General features: G+C 46.0%; 1 protein-coding gene across 1 annotated transcript in view; it reads left to right on the top strand.

The window, feature by feature from the left end:
- otog (otogelin) overlaps positions 1-17,698 on the top strand; it is a 322,018-nt gene that overhangs the window by 164,981 nt on the left and 139,339 nt on the right. The window contains exons 25-29 of the mRNA XM_078549607.1: positions 1,445-1,591; positions 2,465-2,584; positions 4,263-4,379; positions 9,618-9,774; positions 11,397-11,423. Of these exons, the coding sequence (XP_078405733.1) occupies positions 1,445-1,591; positions 2,465-2,584; positions 4,263-4,379; positions 9,618-9,774; positions 11,397-11,423 (568 nt within the window). The remainder of the gene's footprint in view (positions 1-1,444; positions 1,592-2,464; positions 2,585-4,262; positions 4,380-9,617; positions 9,775-11,396; positions 11,424-17,698) is intronic.

Here is a 17,698-nt window from a genome sequence, read left to right as displayed (position 1 = left end):
TGTTGATAAAGGGGAACTGATGGATGTACTGTACTTAGGTTTCCAGAAAGCATTTGATAAAGTGCCACATCAAAGGTTATTGCAGAAAATAAAAACTCATGATGTAGGGGTAACATATTGGCATGAACAGAAGATTGACTGGCTAACAGGAAATAGAGAGTTGGCACAAATGGATCTTTTTCTGGTTGGCAGAATGTGACGAGTGGTGTGCCACAGGGATTGGTGCTGGGGCCCCAACTTTTTACAATTTATATAAATGACTTGGATGAAGGGACCGAGAGAATGATTGCTAAATTTACTGATGACACAAAGATAAGTAGGGAAATAAATTGTGAAGAGGATGTAAGGAGGCTACAAAGTGACATAGATAGGTTAAGTGAATGGGCAAAGATCTGACAAATGGAGTATAGTATTGGCAAGTGTGAAATCGTTCATCTTGACAGGAAGAATAAAAAAGAAGCTTATTATCCAAATAGTGAGAGATTGCAGAGCTCTGAGATTCAGGGGGATCTGAGTCTAGTACATGAATCGCAGAAGGTTAGTATGCAGGTATTGCAGGTAATTATGAAAGCTAATAGAATGTTATCACTTATTGTGAGGGGAATTGATTGCAAAAGTAGGGAGGTTATGCTTCAGTTGTACAGGGCATTGTTGAGACCATATCTGGAGTATTGTGTACAGTACCGGTCTCCTTTTTTAAAGAAAGATGTAAATGCATTAGAAGCAGTTCAGAGAAAGTTTACTAGACTAATACCAGGAATGGCTGGGTTGTCTTATGAGGAAAGGTTGGACTGGTTAGGCTTGTATCCATTGGAATTTAGAAGAGTAAGAGGTGACTTAAGCGAAACCTTTAAGAGTTTAAGGGGTCTTGACAGGGTGGATGTGGAGAGGATGTTTCCTCTTGTGGGAGAATCTAGAATTAGGGGTCATGTTTAATAATAACGGGTCGCTCATTTAAGACCGAGATGAGGAGAAATTTTTCATCTCAGAGGGTCGTGAGCCTTTGGAACTCTATTCCTGAAAAGGCGGTGGAAGCAGAGTCTTTGAATATTTTTAAGGCAGAGCTAGATAGATTCTTGATTAGCAACGGGGTGAAAGGTTATCAGGGGTAGGCAGGAACGTAGGGCTGAGGTTACATTCAGATCAGCCATGATCTTATTGAATAGCAGAGTAGGCTTGAGGGGCCAAGTGGCCTACCCCTGCTCCTAATTCATATGTTCATATGAGAATTTTAATTAACTTAATTGTTTAAGACTTTAAAATTGTGTCAATGTTTATTGGAATGAATGTGCATTAGTATTAAATAAAAATAATTTGTACACCAGTGGCACCAACCGCATATTGCCTATTTGACCAATTCTCCATTTGCAGCCAGTCATACCCAGTGTACATGATATGTTTTCATATGTATTTTTCATTAAGTTACTAATACTGATCTTCTCAGAGTCCCTCCAGTGTCACAGACATGCAGCAGATTGTACACATATGGAAAGCGGGTATTTTTACTGTGATACATTTCCCTACTGAAGAAATTACTATACTATGGGACCGAAGGACGTCAACACATGTGCAGGTTGGACCTAAATGGCAGGTAAGGAGCATTATACATAATATTTTACATCTTAAACTTCTTCTCGTGAAAATTGTATATTCATACTCTGTTTAAAATCCTGTACAGTTAGGATATCACAATGCAGTATACCAAATCCATCTTTTGTGCTGTGAAATGACCCTACTGCTAAATCTCATTTGCACAAGCCAATTGCCATTCACCATTATGCCCTCAGCAAGATTACTCATTACTATCTTCTCAGCAAAATTTAAAATAAATCACATTTCAGTAAGTGTGATACAAAAACACTCCAGTGCGCCAGTCTCAGGAAATAAATAAACAAATAAGACTGGATAAAGATTTTTTTTTTTGGGTAGGCCCCTCATTGGACTGCTGTGTATTTCCATTTTGCTTTATTTAGAACTTTAGCACATCTAAGGCTGTGGATAACATTTATTATATTAGTTTCACTTTTTTTGCAAGCCCCCCCCACAACACTTTCTAAACTCCTGGGAGATCAGGCACTTATAACTTAAGTATGTCATTTCCTAAGTATGTTTATTTTTACATTTAAGACAAAGCTGAGTAAGCTTCAGGGTTGCAAATAGCTGGTCATCATAATCAGTAAGTGGTAAAAAATTTGGATAGAAGAACTGATTCTAGATTCCTGAAGGAGAATAGCACTTTGAGGGCAGGGAAGTAGTTCCAACCTCTTTCTATGAAGGCAACAAAATAAATTTGCAAAAAATCTATTCTGGTAAAGGATCTCTTTTCTTAGTTACATACTCTGCTTATGCCACTTTATAAGCTACTGGATCATTCCAAAAAAAAGAGAAGTGCCAATAATCAGCAACATTTTTTGATTACATAAATTTCTACCAATCTGTGCTGTACCTTTTTACTTTTCTGCAGGGTAAACTCTCCGGGCTATGTGGAAATTTTGACATGAAAACTGGCAATGAAATGAGGACCCCAGGTCATATGGAATCACCAAACCCACAAGAGTTTGGGAATAGCTGGACAGCTGTGGAGGTAAATAAATATTAGGGAAACTAAAGCTCCTGGATCGCCAGGGTTTGATTGGAGTATAGGGAAAGTGTCTGGTTGCTGGATGAGGTTCGGGATTGAGTTTGGTTAATTTTGATGCCTCCAGACCATAGAATAATCTGTCGGTATCACTATCCAATTTCGCAGAAGGCTACCTAGTCAATGAATAAATACTTGCACATCATTATTTAGATTATAAGTTACAGAAAAGAGTGTTAAAAATAACTGAAAAGCAGTAGCAAAGGATTATACAGCAACTCACTTTTAAAAAATCTGCAGCCCATGGCCCTTGGGTTTTCTACTGATAATACTAAACATGGACTAAATTCATAATTGTATCTGTACGGCATATGTCATATGTTGGCAATCTACAGACAATCTACAGATATCCACATATCTGTATGGATAGCTTGAAGGTCTTGCTGTAGTAAACAGCATAGATCAGTCACATCCTCTCTCCTGAAGGGCAGACTTTTCAAATACTGCTCCTCTTTAAACCGTAGGTATACTACTTTGGATCTATATGTTGGTGGTCTCTTCAGCTTTTGCATTGATGTTCTTCCTCCTCTAACCCAAAGGGTGTTGCCAAAACCACTTCCATTTTTCCCAAGCATTGTGAGGGTCTCTGAACCTCCTGAAATGTTGAAAACAATGAAAAAGTCTACTACACACAAAATCCTGACACTATGGGTAATTTTTTAACCTGACAAGTCTGTAGGGAAGCCATAGAGATCAGGTCAGCCACCCAGTTCATCCACCACACCTCATTCCCTCCCACCCAATTTTACTTCAATGGAGAGTAAAAGCTAATGGGATGTAAATAGGTGGATTTGGTTAAAATTACTCCCTGAGTCAAGGCACACGTACATATCCACATCGATCCATTAATTCAAAGATTTCAAGGTGCATGTCCCTTTAAACAATGCTTTAAATGGCCCATTTCCTGCCTACTGGTAGGCCAGCAATTTTGCCCGAAAATCACATTGAATTCCATCTTTGTTATAGGGTCACTAATTAACAAATTGCCTCTGTTGGAAACAGGGGTGAATGGGAGAAAAGGATGAGAGAATATCTGAGTCCTTTTCAGGATCCTAGACAAGATGGTCACAGGTGGATTGAGAGTGTAAATATCGCAGCAAATTAAGTCAGCAGTGCAATTCTGAAGTCACTACCACTTTTTTATGACATGTAGAGTGAGTTAGAATTGGCTGCAGCATATCTATAATTTGAAACAAAAACAGAAAATGCTGGAAAAACTCAGCAAGTCTAACAGCATCTGTGGAGAGAAAAACAGAGTAAATGTTTCAAGTCCACATGACTTCTTCAGAGCTTTAAGAAGAATCATATGGAATTAGCTCTGAAGAAGAATCATAAGGACTTGAAACGTTAACTCTGTTTTCCTCTCCACAGATGCTGTTAGACCTGCTGAGTTTTTTGCAGCATTTTCTGTTTTTCTTTCAGATTTCCGGCATCTGCAGCATTTTGCTTTTATCTATAATTCGAGTTTCTTTCATACTCTTTGAAATTTCAAAAGTAGTTTCTTTGAGTTTAGCAGTGTACGGTTTCCAAGATTGTGTTTGAATCCAGTCTAAAAAAATATAGTGAATACATCCTGTTTGCCTTATTGGTAAACTTTATAGCAGTTACTTAATTTTTTTTCTAGTGTACAAACAGCCCTGATATCCGTAATCCATGCAATGTGAACCCACTCCGGGAGCCGTTTGCCAAGAAGGAATGTGGAATATTATTGTCCGAAGTTTTTGAGCCCTGCCACCCAGTGGTGAGTGCTGATCGAAACAACAGGCTTTTTCTCTTCATTTGTTCCTTACACCTTGTATGATGGGAATGTGCATAGGACAAATACATTTTTGCTCAATTCATGTCATTCTCCCACATCTACTGTTCCTGCATTATACTGTCTTGTTTTTCCCAAATCCTTTCAGTCCAAGAAAGATGGGAAAAATGGCAAGGAGTTCTCAATAATTGACACAACGGCACTGACAGAATAGGGATTGTCACATTTCATTGGTTATTTTGGACAATTCAGATTTCCTTTGATATATCCTCCAGCTGCTCAGTGGTCCCTGACAAAGTGCATTTTTATGTTGATGTTGGACATTCAGGTAGCAGTAGAAATGATTCCCATGTTTCAAACTGCCCCTTGGGAATCAGGATAGGTCAGGCCCTGTTTGTTGGCACAGAGGTGAAGTTCACCTCCTTCCCTTTTAGTAATGTGCCTGCAATCTGAAACTCAGTGCAAATTGGTCAAATACTCAGATTATAGTTTATTGATTCCTTCTGTAATTTTGGGGTGCCTGTTCGCTTCCATTGCTCCTCTTAGAATCAAACAAAATACAAGAGGGAGCTGTCCACCCAATGCATAGCAATAAAGATTGAACTACACAGTTCACACAGAGGAAGTTGGGATTAAACTTTGCAATGTTCTAGTCCAAGCTTCTCCAACCCACGGTCGCATTGCAGCCCTTAAAGCTCCTCTATGTGGCCCCCGGAGCAATTGTTGAAAATGCAGGTGAGACAAATCAGTGAGTTTGAAGATTTCTGCAGGGGACTGCTCCTCCAATCACAGCCTGTTTCTCTCGTACATTTGCTGCTGATAGGCTGACTAGTCAGTGTATCAGCAGAAAATGCTGGAGAGAGACAGGCTGTGATTGGAGGAGCAGAAAACACTGGCAACTGCGAGCATGTGGTGGTCTAGAGAGAGACTCGGGGGTGCACGCGGGGCCTCCGCTCACCAGGCTTCCCCACAGCGTTGGCTGCTTTTCCCCAGCTCCCGTTGCTCTGACCCAGCTCTGGCCTCTTTTCCCCAGCTTCCAGCCGCTTTTTCCTGGTTCCAAGCGCTTTCCCCCAGCTCTCGGTGCCTTGACCTGGCTCCTGGTGCTTTGACACAGCTCCGGCCGTTTTCCTCCGGTTCTCCCTGCTTTACCCTTTTTCTCCCCACTTACCCCTGGCCCTCCTGCTTTGCCCCAGCTCTCCATGCATTCCCCCAGCTCTCCACACATTCCCCCAGCTCTCGGTGCAACCCTAGGTGGACACGCATGTTCGGGCAGTGCTAGGCCTCACTCCAGGTCCCCCCCCTGCTCTCATCACACCTACTTTCATCACACCTACAAGCCTTCCCCCCTCCCCCAGCTGCTTTATTGAGTGAGTGTGAGTGTGGGTGGTAGATTGAGGGTGGGTGGGTGAGTGGGAGATGAGAGTGAGTGAGGGTGAAGGTGAGTGAGTGAGGGTGTGAGTGAGGGTGAAGATGGGTAAGGGTGAGTGAGGGTGGGTGAGAGGGTGAGGGTCAAGGTGAGTGAGTGAGGGTAGGTGAGTGAGGGTGAAGGTGAGTGAGTATGAGGGTGGGTGGGTGAGTGAATGTGAGGATGGGTGCGAGAGTGAGGGTAACAGTGGGTGAGAGAGAGGGTGAGGCTGAGTGAGTGAGGGTGGATGAGAGAGTGAGGGTGAGGGTACGTGAGTGAATGAGGGTGAAGGTTGGTGAGTGAGGGTGGAGGTGGTTGAGTGAATGAGGATGAAGGTTGCTGAGTTAGGGCAAGGGTGTGTGAGGGCAGGTGGGTGTGAGAGTGAGGTTAGGTGAGAGGGTGAGAGAGAGTGAGAGAGTGAGGGTGCGTGAGTGAGTATGTGTGAGGGTGGATGAGTGGGTGAGGGTGGGGGAGTGAGCAAGGATGAGGGTGGGTGGGTGAGTGAGTGTGAGCTGGGTGAGTGAGTGAAGGTGAAGGTGAGTGGGTGATGGTGAGGATGTGTGAGAGTGAAGGTGAGTGAGGGTGAGAGTGGTTGAATGAGCGAGGGTAAGTGAGTGAGGGTGGGTGCAGATGAGGATGGGTGGGTGTGAGGGTGAGATTCATTGAGAGTGGGTGTGAGTGAGGGTGAGGGTGGGTGACAGTGAGGGTGAGCGGTTGAGGGTGAGGACGGGTGCATAAGTGAGGATGTTTGAGTGAGGGTGAGTGAGTGGGTGAGGGTGGGTGGATGTGGGGATGAGGTTGAGTGAGAGAGTGTGGGTGGATGAAAGAGTGAGGGTGAAGATTGTTGAGTGAGCGTGCGGGTGGTTGAGTAAGGGTGAAGGTGGTTGAATGAGTGAGGGTGAAGGTTGCTGAATGAGGTCAAGGGTGGGTGTGAGGATGAGAATGCGTGAGTGAGAGTGAGGGTGGGAGAGTGAGCAATGTGAGGGTTTGGGTGAGGGTGGGTGAGTGATGAGGGTGAGGGTGGGTGAGTGAGTGGGTGAAGGTGAGTGGTGAGGGTGAGGGAGTGGGTGAGGGTGAGTGAGGGTGGGCGAGTGAGTGAGAGTGAGGGAGGGTGGGTGGATGAGTGAGTGAGGGTGGGTGTGGGTGAGGTTCATTGTGAGTGTGAGAGAGAGTGAGTGAGTGATTGAAGCTGGGTGAGGGTGGGTGAATAATTGAGGTTGATTGAGCGAGGGTGATTGAGTGGGTGAGGGTGGGTGAGAGAGTGAGGGCGAGGGTGGGTGAGAGAGTGTGAGTGAGAGAGTGTGGGTGAATGTGGGTGTGTGTGAGAGTGTGGGTGGTTGAGGATGAGAGTGTGAGGGTTGTCTGTATTTATTACTCATTTTTTAAAAATTCAATTTATTGCTATGACATTTGTTTGCTGAACAAGTTATTTCTATTCATATGGCAGCTTTTTTTTTTAAATTCGTGTTTAATGTTGTGCCAGACCTTATCTTTCTGAAATTGGCTCATTGGTCCCCCCCGATTGTGAGAAAAATTGAAATGTGGCCACTCACGCAAAAAGGTTGGACAAGTCAGTACTTGGGTGGGATTTTCTGGCTCTGCTCATTGTCAGGATCATCAAAAGTTAATGGACTTTTGGCTGGGTCACGGAATCTCTCGTGGCAGGTCTTGCCACAACAGGGCTAGAAAATTGTGGCCTTTGTCTTGTTCTGGTCACTCCTTTGGAGGTCTGCCCATGGTGGATACTAGATGAGTTGGCATGGAGGGTGTAAGGGCAAATGGTGGTGGGTGGGGGTAGTAGTTGGCTTAAGTTGGCTGGCATAGGGACTGTAAGGGACCTTGGGGATGAATGAGGGCATATGTTGACATGGAAGGTATGAGGGGCCATTGGGGATGGGTAGGAGGCATGGGTTGGTGTGGGTGGGGTTTAAGGGGAGTGAGAAGTGAGGGCTAGAGGGCTTCATTTAACATGATTGTTGATATGACATCATAGAGAACCAAGGTGGGCCTTTTAACCAGCGCGCCTTGGCACTCAGCAGCCCCTGTAGCGGCCTTTGCTCTGCGACTGGAGTGACAGGCCTGACTCCAGGATGCACCACACCCGCCTTCGCTCCCCCATCCCCCTACGCCCCGCTCCCTGGAATGAGGATCCTGTCATCCAGGGTACTTTTTCCTGAAACGGGTGCTGCAGGCCAGAAAATTTCCCGACTCTGTGCTCCTGGACCAGGGAAAATCCAGTCCCCATGTCAGAGGTAAGAGTTATGAGGAAAGGCTGGAGATACTTTGGATTTTTCAGTCTGGAAATGATGGACATAATTTAATGTTTGTGATGGGGGGCTGGAGAACCGATGGGACTCCCGCACCATCTCTGTTGAGGAAAGCCCGCAGGTATTAAATGCTAGCCAGGCACTTAAGTGACCAGTGTCAGGACTTCTGAGGATTAAGAACACCAGGGAAGGAAGTCCCGAGCTGAGAGTTGTGGCCAGTCATAGGCCAGAGCTCTCTGTTACCCATCAGCAACACCGAGAGCAATGGCAGCTGCCAACAATGCACCTGCCAGAGGCCCAGGATTAATGAGGGACCCCAGGCCAAAGATGAGTGAGGTTGGGATGGGGGTCGGTGATTGGGGGTCATGGAAATGAACGCCTTTGAATAAGGGACTTCCCTGGAGTCCACAAGCAAGCCCGACAAACAACCTGCATGGCGACTCCCCCGTAGACCACTGGTTGAATGCCAATGATAATGGGATGAGGCTCTTAAGTGGGCATTAATTGCCCATTTAGGGGCCTCAATCGGTGTCCAGGCAGGAAGGCCGCCCAAGAGGCTTCGCGCCTTGGACTTAATCAGATGGAGGTGGGAGACAGCGGAGTTCCCAATACTGCACTCTCTTGCCCGATTAAATGCCCCCCCCCACCCAACCTCCAAACTCACCTCAGGGGTGTGGGGGTGGGGTGGCATTAAATTCCACCCGACGTTTCAGCGAGGCAATTTTAAAGGAATTGTTAAAGGAATGTAGGAATGTTAAGGGGAGCATTTGCAGAGGAGTAGGACAGAACATGGGCCGAGATTTTACCGCCCTGCCACGGCATGTCTCCCCATAGCAGATGCGGCGAGCCATTTTAGTCTCCATTCAGTTCGACAAGACTGTAATATCCCGCCCGGTAGGAGGGAACGTAAAACCTTGGCCATGGTCACAGTAACTTCGTCATTTGTGACTTTGTTTAGGATGTTGTTGATGCTGGGGTAAGGGTAAAGTTGGATTTGTTGGTTTAAACATGGGAGTGTCAGGATAGATGGCCATGAAGCAGGTAGGTGACAATCTGTTCAGAGGATCTCAGAGAAAATGGAAGTTTTATATGGTTGTCAACAAGAATAGAAGGATCTGTAAGTGAGTTTTTTGAGGAGAGTGTAGTAACGGACGTTGTGAAGTGGAAGGGGATGGTACTTGAAGAATCATTGATGATATCAACTTGGTGGTCCAAATGGGAAGGTGGTCAATGCCATAAGAATTGTATTAGGTAGCTAAAAGGCATGCTATAAAAGTAAACTTGTTGTTCATTGTCAATGCATATAATCCTGATCTTGTATCTTTAACACATAGCTATGACAACTCTGTTGTTTTTGGAAAATCGTTTTCTCGATACATGGAATCTGTGACCAGTTAATGATAGCATAGCCAAAAATTGGCAAATCTGAATTGATTGGTAAAATGATATTGTTGTATTAACTGGCTTTCTAAGTCTTACTTAATAACATATTTTGTAAAGGAACCAATCCTCTTGGTGTTTTATTATTTATGTTCCTTTTAAATTATTCAGGTTGATGTCACCTGGTTTTATTCCAACTGCTTGACAGATACATGTGCCTGTAACCGTGGTGGAGACTGTGAGTGTTTCTGCACCAGCGTATTAGCATATGCTCATGTGTGTTGTCAACATGAAATTGCAATTGATTGGAGAACCCCCACAATCTGCCGTAAGTATAGCAACTACAGAATACAATTTTCGATTGCACCCTCCCCTAGCCACCAGGTGGATAATGCTCAAGCAGGGACCTACACCTTCCAAGCTCATTGTCCCTTTAGTAGAGAGTGTTGAAGTGGAGCTGTGCAACCTGTGAAAGCCATTGCCCATGTTTTTTTTGCTTTTGCAACATGCTACTTGTGATTGTGGGGCTCTTTGGAGGGGCAATGAGAAAGTGGAACCTGCTTTCTACACCTTTCACGGAGATTGTTTCAGACATATGAGGCTGAATTTTATCAGCTCTTCGGAATCAGGCTGGGAAGTGGGAAGGGTGGTGAAACGGCAATAGAAGGCGTCGCGAGGGGAGGCTGATGTGTCCCCGTCACCTTGGGATCTTACCAAAGATAGGGACGGCAGCAGCTCAGTCACCCGCCCACTGGAAGGGGGTGGCCTATTAAGGTAATTAATTAACCTATTGAGTGCCATTTTCCAATGCCGTTGGCATTTTACTAATATCGGAATGTCCCGCTGCTCCATGGCAGATGGTTCCCGGCAGCTTCCTGGGGTGGGGGTGGGGGTGGGTGGGTGCGTGTACCCTCATTTTTAGAGGCTCCATGGCCCAAGGAGGGGTCGGCTAATGGCAATGGCCATCCCCACATCCCTTATGCTGTCACTGGAGGGTAAACCCCTCCAACTGATGGGGTCTACCTGCCTTGCCCTGGCACATAACTACTTTTTCTGCCAACCCTCTCCTTCCCCTTGCAGACTTAGCAATGTCCACCTCTAACAGTGACATTTCCAAGGCTGTAGAGCTACCTGCCCTCTGACAGGGCTGGCAGCTTGTAGAGGCAGGCCACCATCATTAATTGGATGTCAGCCCCGAATCACCACTGTGGTCCCCCTGTTCACCTGCACGGATCCATGCATGTCAGTAAAATTCCAGCCATGGAGTTCATCTCCTTTACATTGATATATGTGCTCAGTAGCAGGAATGTTGTGCTATCTCTAACAGCACATTAGAAGTGATCAGATTTCATTTTGGTTCCATCCCAAGTCAGATTAATGAAGCCTTCATTGTCACAATTTAATATTTTAAGTATAATTTTACTAAGGTAAAGTCATTTTAAAGCCAATATTAGAAACCTATTTCATATTGAACATAAATATTGGCTGTAATTCCCTTTATTTTTAAAAACACTGCTTTCTTAATTTTATTTTTGTCATTAGAAACATTAACTGTAAGAAGCACTATTTGGTGGTGTACTATTTTGATCTTTCTATCTGTATAAAATGTATACCACTTTAAATTTATAGAATTCACTTGCATGGTTAACTGCTAATCTGGTGTTTATCTTCTTATGAGACTCTGAGTAGAGAGTAGACACTTTCATAGAAAAGGGGAAAAATAAAAGGCTAGATATCTCAGACTGCCTCTTGCTAGCTGACTAAAAGACAATATTGATATAAGCTTGGGGAGCAGTTAATCAACCCATCCTCTCAGCATGAGTTAATGCCTGGCATGGCGAGAAATATTCAAAATGAATTTGGAAATATTACATTCACTTAATTAGAAATTTGGCTGCACTATATGAAGACAGCTCAATTTTAGTGATTTGCTCCTTTCCTTTCTTTCAGCTTATGATTGTGAATATTACAACAAAGGTAAGATTCAATTTTGCAATGGTAATCTGAGAACCACAACAGTTGTATGCAAGATTTTTCCAGTATTTTGATTAAATATGCTTCTTGCATTTATAAGAATTACTTAGGGGATAGAATATACTGATGGGCAAACAATTATGAATAATTTAAAATAACTGTGTTTGGTCCCCGAATGTAGAGGAGAGCACATTGTGAGCAGTGGATACTGTATACTAAAATGAAAGTACAAGTAAATTACTGTTTCACCTGGAAGGAGTGTTTGGGCCTTAGATGGTAAGAAAGGAGGAGGCCAAAGGGCAGGTGTTGCATCTCCTGCACTTGCATGAAAAGGAGCCATAGGAGGGAGGGATGTTAGTGTTGACTGAGGAGTGGACCAGGGTATTGCAAAGGGAACGGTCCCTTTGGAATGCTGAAAGGAGAGGGGAAGATGCGTTTGGTGATGATATCATGATGGAGGTGGTGGAAATGGTGGAGGATGATTGTTTGAATATGGAGACTGGTGGGCTGAAAGAGGAGGACAAGGAGAATCCTATCATGGTCCTGGGAGGGAGTGGAAGGGGTGAGAGCAGAAGTGCAGGAAATAGAACAGGCAAAAGAGCTCTTTCAACCACAGTAGGGAGAATCCCCAGTTGTAATCGCTGCTCGATGTGGCTTCCTCTACACTGGAGGACCATTTTGCGAAACAGCTCCATTCAGTCCACAATCGTGACCCCTAGCTTCCAGTTACATGTCATTTTAATTCTCCACCTTACTCTTGCTGTCTGCAATGTTCCAATTAAGCTTGAAGAACAGCACCTCATTTTTCGGACATTGAGTTCAGCATTTTTAGAATGTATCCTCCACCCCCATTTTCTTTCATTTTTCTTTGCTGGTTTGGTTTGTTCTCTCATATTTCCTTTTATACCTCCTCTAGACACATCTTTTGTTTCTTTACTTGCCCATTTACCACCGTCTTTGGCCTTGCACCTTGAAACCTTTTGTCATTTAATCTATCCTGCTCTCCACTCTATCAGAGATCACTTGTTCTTCCTCAGCCTCCCTCCCACCCACCCATACACACCCATCCCCCACTGTTCACACACTCAAATCCTATTACATCTCTAACTTTTCCCAGTTCTGATGAAAGGTCATCAACCTGAACTATTAACTCTGTTTCTTTCTCCACAGATGCTGCCAGACTTGCTGAAATGTCTGCTTTTATTTTATAGTTCTGTCATCAGCGTTATTTTGCTTTTGTATTAACATTGTATGATCCTTCGAATGCTGAGATCTTTTGAACCATGATTACAATTTAGTTGCGGCATCTGCAAGCTTCATAACTGATCTTTACCAAAATGTTGATTTGAAACATGTATTGTCTTCTCAATCCATTATATGTCTTTATTTTACAATGCAAATGGGAAGATATATAACATTAACTTATTATGGAGCATATACTAAACATAAAATGGACAAATTCACAACCAGGCATCCTCCATCTAAAATTTCAGAGCTTACTTTACAACAAATAGGGTTATATTTTGCATTCCTCCAACTGTAAAGTTAGAGGGTGGAATCGTCCATCCTGTTGATGTCAGGCTTCATGGTGGGTGGTCAGAGGGGTGGAACCTGGCGAGAAGGCCAAATATTGGTTTCACGCCTTCGTGAAAGCAATTTACGATCGTCCACTCCACCCATCAATGGTGGGCTGTGTCTGCTGCTGCCACATGTCGAAAACTTAATTTCAATACTTTAGCATCTCATTACAAGCCCTGCTTGCCAGAATCATCCTCCCATGTCAAATTTACCACATGACGTCGGCATGATTTCAGAACGGCATGCGTCACGACTACCTTGAAAAGGTGTGCACCCGGTGACCTGAACTTTGAGGGGAACTTGGAGGTGAGTGCACACAACCTCGTGCAGTGCTTGTGAGCATCATCCATAGGACTTCAAGGAAGAGGCGGGGGCACAGGCAAGTCGCTTTTTCATGGCTGGCTTTCAGTGCAGTGCCAGGGCAAGGTCTCCAGTGCGGGTCAGGCAGCACAGACCAAAGGAAGTATTCAAGCACATGCTGGGGGCAAGGGGAGCAGCCACACAGTTGGAAAATATTGTCAAAAGTGAGCATTTTTCTGTAACTGAGCCCATTCAGCAGCAGCTCCATTAACATGCTTATAGTCGAGCCTCTGAAACTTTTCTGCCCACGCAAACAATGCAAAAGCATAAAAGTGCCACCAAATGCTCCAGAACTTTTCGCCCCGGGCGCAGACTGCAAATTAATGTGTGTTTTAGGGGGCAGAAGAACAATTGGCCGACTGGGCAAGTTGTACAACCCTACTCACAACAGCACAATCACAAAAGTGGATTAGCAACAGGGTGTTCATAGCACCTTGCAGTGTCTTAAGGTTTGGACCAGTCTCCATCATGGTTCAAGCTAACAGCGCAGCCTTGCAATGCGAGTTAGGAAAATGCCTGCTCCTGAGCTGAGAGCACAGTATGCAGTCCAGTGGCCAAATGGTCAAGTGGATTGTTGGGGGAGGCATGTGGAGTTTTGGACAACTAATGAGCGCACTACCCACTGGCCAACCAAGTGGTGGCCAGCACTCTCCTGCATGCGTGAAGGGGTCTTCAGACTTAACCAAGAGAGGTTCTATGGAGACCCATGTGATCTCACTTTGATCCTGCAGGAGGAGAACATCAGGATCATGGAGCCTGGTGATTTAGCAGTGTGCCTCATGGATTACAGGGAGCAAAGAAGAAGAAGCAGAGAGCAGCGGAGGCGACTGGGTCGGCAAAGGGAGGAGCACCTTCCTCAAGATGAGAAGGCAGCAGGGCCTGCTACACATGTATCTGAAGATCCACAGTGAGCTGTTGGTTATAGGCACTTCACTAGACCCAGGGTCTAGAGATGGTGCTTGTCATTTCTGTGGAGACTAAGAATCAGTGTCGCTAAAGACTGCACATGTCTAGGGTACCGGCCAGTCACATATGCCATCTGCTGTATGATTTGGTGCCACGGGGACATGGAGGGCATCCACTGCCAGTGGCAAGGAAAGTGACCATGGTGCTCAAGTTTTATGCCAGTGGGACGCCTTCCACAGGTGACCTGTACAGGATCTTGCAAGACTCCATGCAGAAGTGTATCCAGGGAGGTCATGGATGCCACCTTCGTGAAGGCACAGAACTTTGTGCATTTTGCCCGGAATCAGGAAAGCCAGGAAGCAAGAGCACTGGGATTTGTGCAGATTTCTGGTTTTCCACAAGTGCAGGGTGCCGTTGACTGCACTCATGTGATGCTTAGATCTCTGTGGCAACAAGCAGTCAACTACATCATTCACAAGGGCTTCCACTCACTGAATGTTCAGCTGGTCTGCGACCATCACAAATGCATCCTACTGGCCTGCACACGATTTCCAGGGAATGTTCACAACTCCTACGTCCTTAGCAGGCCTCAGATCCCCGACATCTTCCAGGGTCCAGAGAGGCTGCAGGGTTGGCCCCTCATGGACAAGGGCTAGCCACAGAGAACGTGGCTGATGACACCCATGCAGCAGCCTCAGACTACAGCAGAGCAACGGTATAATGAGGCTCATGCCTCGAAGCAGTGGAGCAAACAATAGGCATTTTGAAAATGAGGTTCTGGTGCCTCAACAGGTCTGGTGGAGCACTGCAATACAGCCCCCAGAGGGTGCTGCGCATCATCATCATCTCTTGCTGCATGCTCCACAACATGGCACTGCAATGGGGGGAGGGCCTGGCTGAGGAGGAGATGGAAGAGCTTCATGTCTCCTCCGATGAGGCAGACGTCGAAGAGGATGACGATGAGGCCTTTGAAGGTGAGGAAGCTGGTGATGAGGCCATCGTACTAACCAGATGAGGCAGGCGTGCCCAGGGAGGACCTCATAGCCGCAAGATTTGTGGAGGATGATGATGAGATGCAATGAGGACAGTCCTAACATCCTTACCTTGCACCTGTGAACGTTTGACTCCTGTGTGGCTAATGGCAGCAGACATACCCTCAGTGCTCAGGCACATGGAGACGCAGCGGAGGCCCTAATAGTTACTAGATTCCAGGAGGATGATGATGACTTGCACTGAGAACACGCCATAGATCTTCACATAGCATCTGTGAATGTCTGAGACTTGTCTGGCCGAGGGCAACTCACTTGCGCTCTGTGTTCAGGGTCATATCATTGAGACGTAGCCTTGAAACTTTAAATGCACCTGATCTCTGTCAGACTTCACCTGACCCCTTCAGGGGCACATCATCACTGGTCACAGATGCTGAAGAGGTGGGGGGTGCCAGCTCCACCTCAAAAAGGTCCTGAGAGCACACAGAGAATGACGGAACTCTGTGACGCATGTCCACACATTCTGGCAGCAATAACAAGCACCATCGAGGTACAGGGATCAGTAATGTGTCCAGTGAATGTGAAGCCAGATCATCACTTTGCTCCGAAGGTTACACACTGCACAGGGAAGAGGTCCTGAACTGAGACACCTGCCTTTATCTTGTGCAGGAACCACAGTTTCACATCTGAGTGAAAGGAACACTGCTCATCAGAACAAGGAGCCACAAGCAAGGAGACATTCTTGGAAGTTTATTTACAATAGTGAATATTAAGTACAAGTGATTAACACCCATGCCCAGGCTGTGCAACTAGGTGTCAGCTGTGGCTCAGTTCATAGCACCCTCACCTTTGAATCAGAGGGTTGTGGGTTCATGTCCCACTCCCGGAAACCAAGAACTGTGAATGTACTCGAAAGAGTTACATACGATCTGTTGATAACTCGAAAGAGTTACATCTTCTTAACCTTCCTAACCCTGCTGCTACATCTTGATGCTCCCTCGACAGCCGCAGCAGAAGTGGAGGCAACCTACAGCCTGTGATGAAAGGTTATTGGGGGTAGGCAGGAATATAAGGTTAAAATCAGATCAGCCATGATCTTATTGAATGAGGAGCAGCTTTGAGGGGCCGAGTGGCCTACTCCTCTTCCTCAAGGACCCCAGCCTGCTTTGGGTGTCCTGCTGTGGTCCAGCTGTGGTCCAGCTGCACCCTCCTCGATCTGTTGAGTTGGAGCTGCGGGATGTCACAGGAAGAGGCGATTTGGATCACCCCGACATTCCTGGAGTCACCTGGGTAAATGGCCCCAGGGTGTCGAGCTGCTGGTCGTCCTCCCTATGGGAGCTCAGTGACCCATGGCTGACTCCTTGAGGAGAAGGGGAAGCTGTAGTGAGATCGAGCTGCCCCACACTCCTCTCATGATGACACTGTTGGAGGCCAACTGTGACATCAGTGATGATGTTCAGTCCACGCAGCAGTACAGTAACAATGTCCTTGACCAAGGTCTTCTTGGTAGCCATCCTACCAGTGTTGGCCTCAGTGCATTGGCATGCCAGTACTATGACCTTAGACTGAAGGCTGATGGACTCCTCCATCATGCCTTGCAATCTGAGGAATGCAGCGGACATCCCTTCCTGATGTTCCCGAGCTTGCCTTTGCAGCTTCAGCAACTGAGGTATGACTGAGTCCAGATGCTCCTCATCTGACTTGGACTCCGTAGATTTCTGGCCTCCAGCAGTCCTCTGAGTGTCGGAAACCTGGGAAGTCCTTGCCTCCATCTGCTGTGGGTCAAGCAGTACGATCTGCTCAACAGATTGTGACCCCGAGGCTATTCTAGAACTGGGTCCCACCGAGGGTGTGTCTCTCTCTACGCTGATAGAGGGTATGGGAGAGCGCTGCAGTGGGTCTTCAATTAGAGTGTCATCAGGCTCCTCTTCCAAGGTGTCTTTGGGGCTTGAGTCAAGGACCTGGCTCATGGACCCTCTTGGCTCCTTCCCAGATGTAACCGCAAAAGCAAGGAGAGTTAATTAGTGCGTGGCAGGGAACTGTGGAACAGGGGAACTCACTCATAGCCTGGTTGGCTGTTGGATGTTGCATTGCTGGATCCTCACTTGGTTGAGCACTGCCGACTTCACTGTCAGCACAGGAATGGTCTAGATCATCATGGGCCAGCTGGATGGCTCTGTGTTCAAAGCCTGTTAGGACCTTGATGTTGGGCATTCCTTCACGAGTCTGCAACCTCTCCCTTTTGTTGTGTGCCAGCTTGTCCTGCAAGAAGACAGATGGAGAAAGTGTAAGCAGAACACCTGCCAGGTCAGATGAGAAGAAAACCTGGCATGTGGGTGGTGAGTAGTGCCATGGACGGGTTGAGGACATGATCAGCAGGGCAAATGAAGGTGTGTGTAAGAGAATGAATGGTGAGGTCTCTTGAACTGGCAGTGATTGAGATCT

Source organism: Cetorhinus maximus, chromosome 9 (genome assembly GCF_964194155.1).
Source record: "Cetorhinus maximus chromosome 9, sCetMax3.hap1.1, whole genome shotgun sequence".
In the NCBI taxonomy this organism is placed as follows: domain Eukaryota; kingdom Metazoa; phylum Chordata; class Chondrichthyes; order Lamniformes; family Cetorhinidae; genus Cetorhinus; species Cetorhinus maximus.
This window is presented reverse-complemented; position numbering and strand designations above follow the sequence as displayed.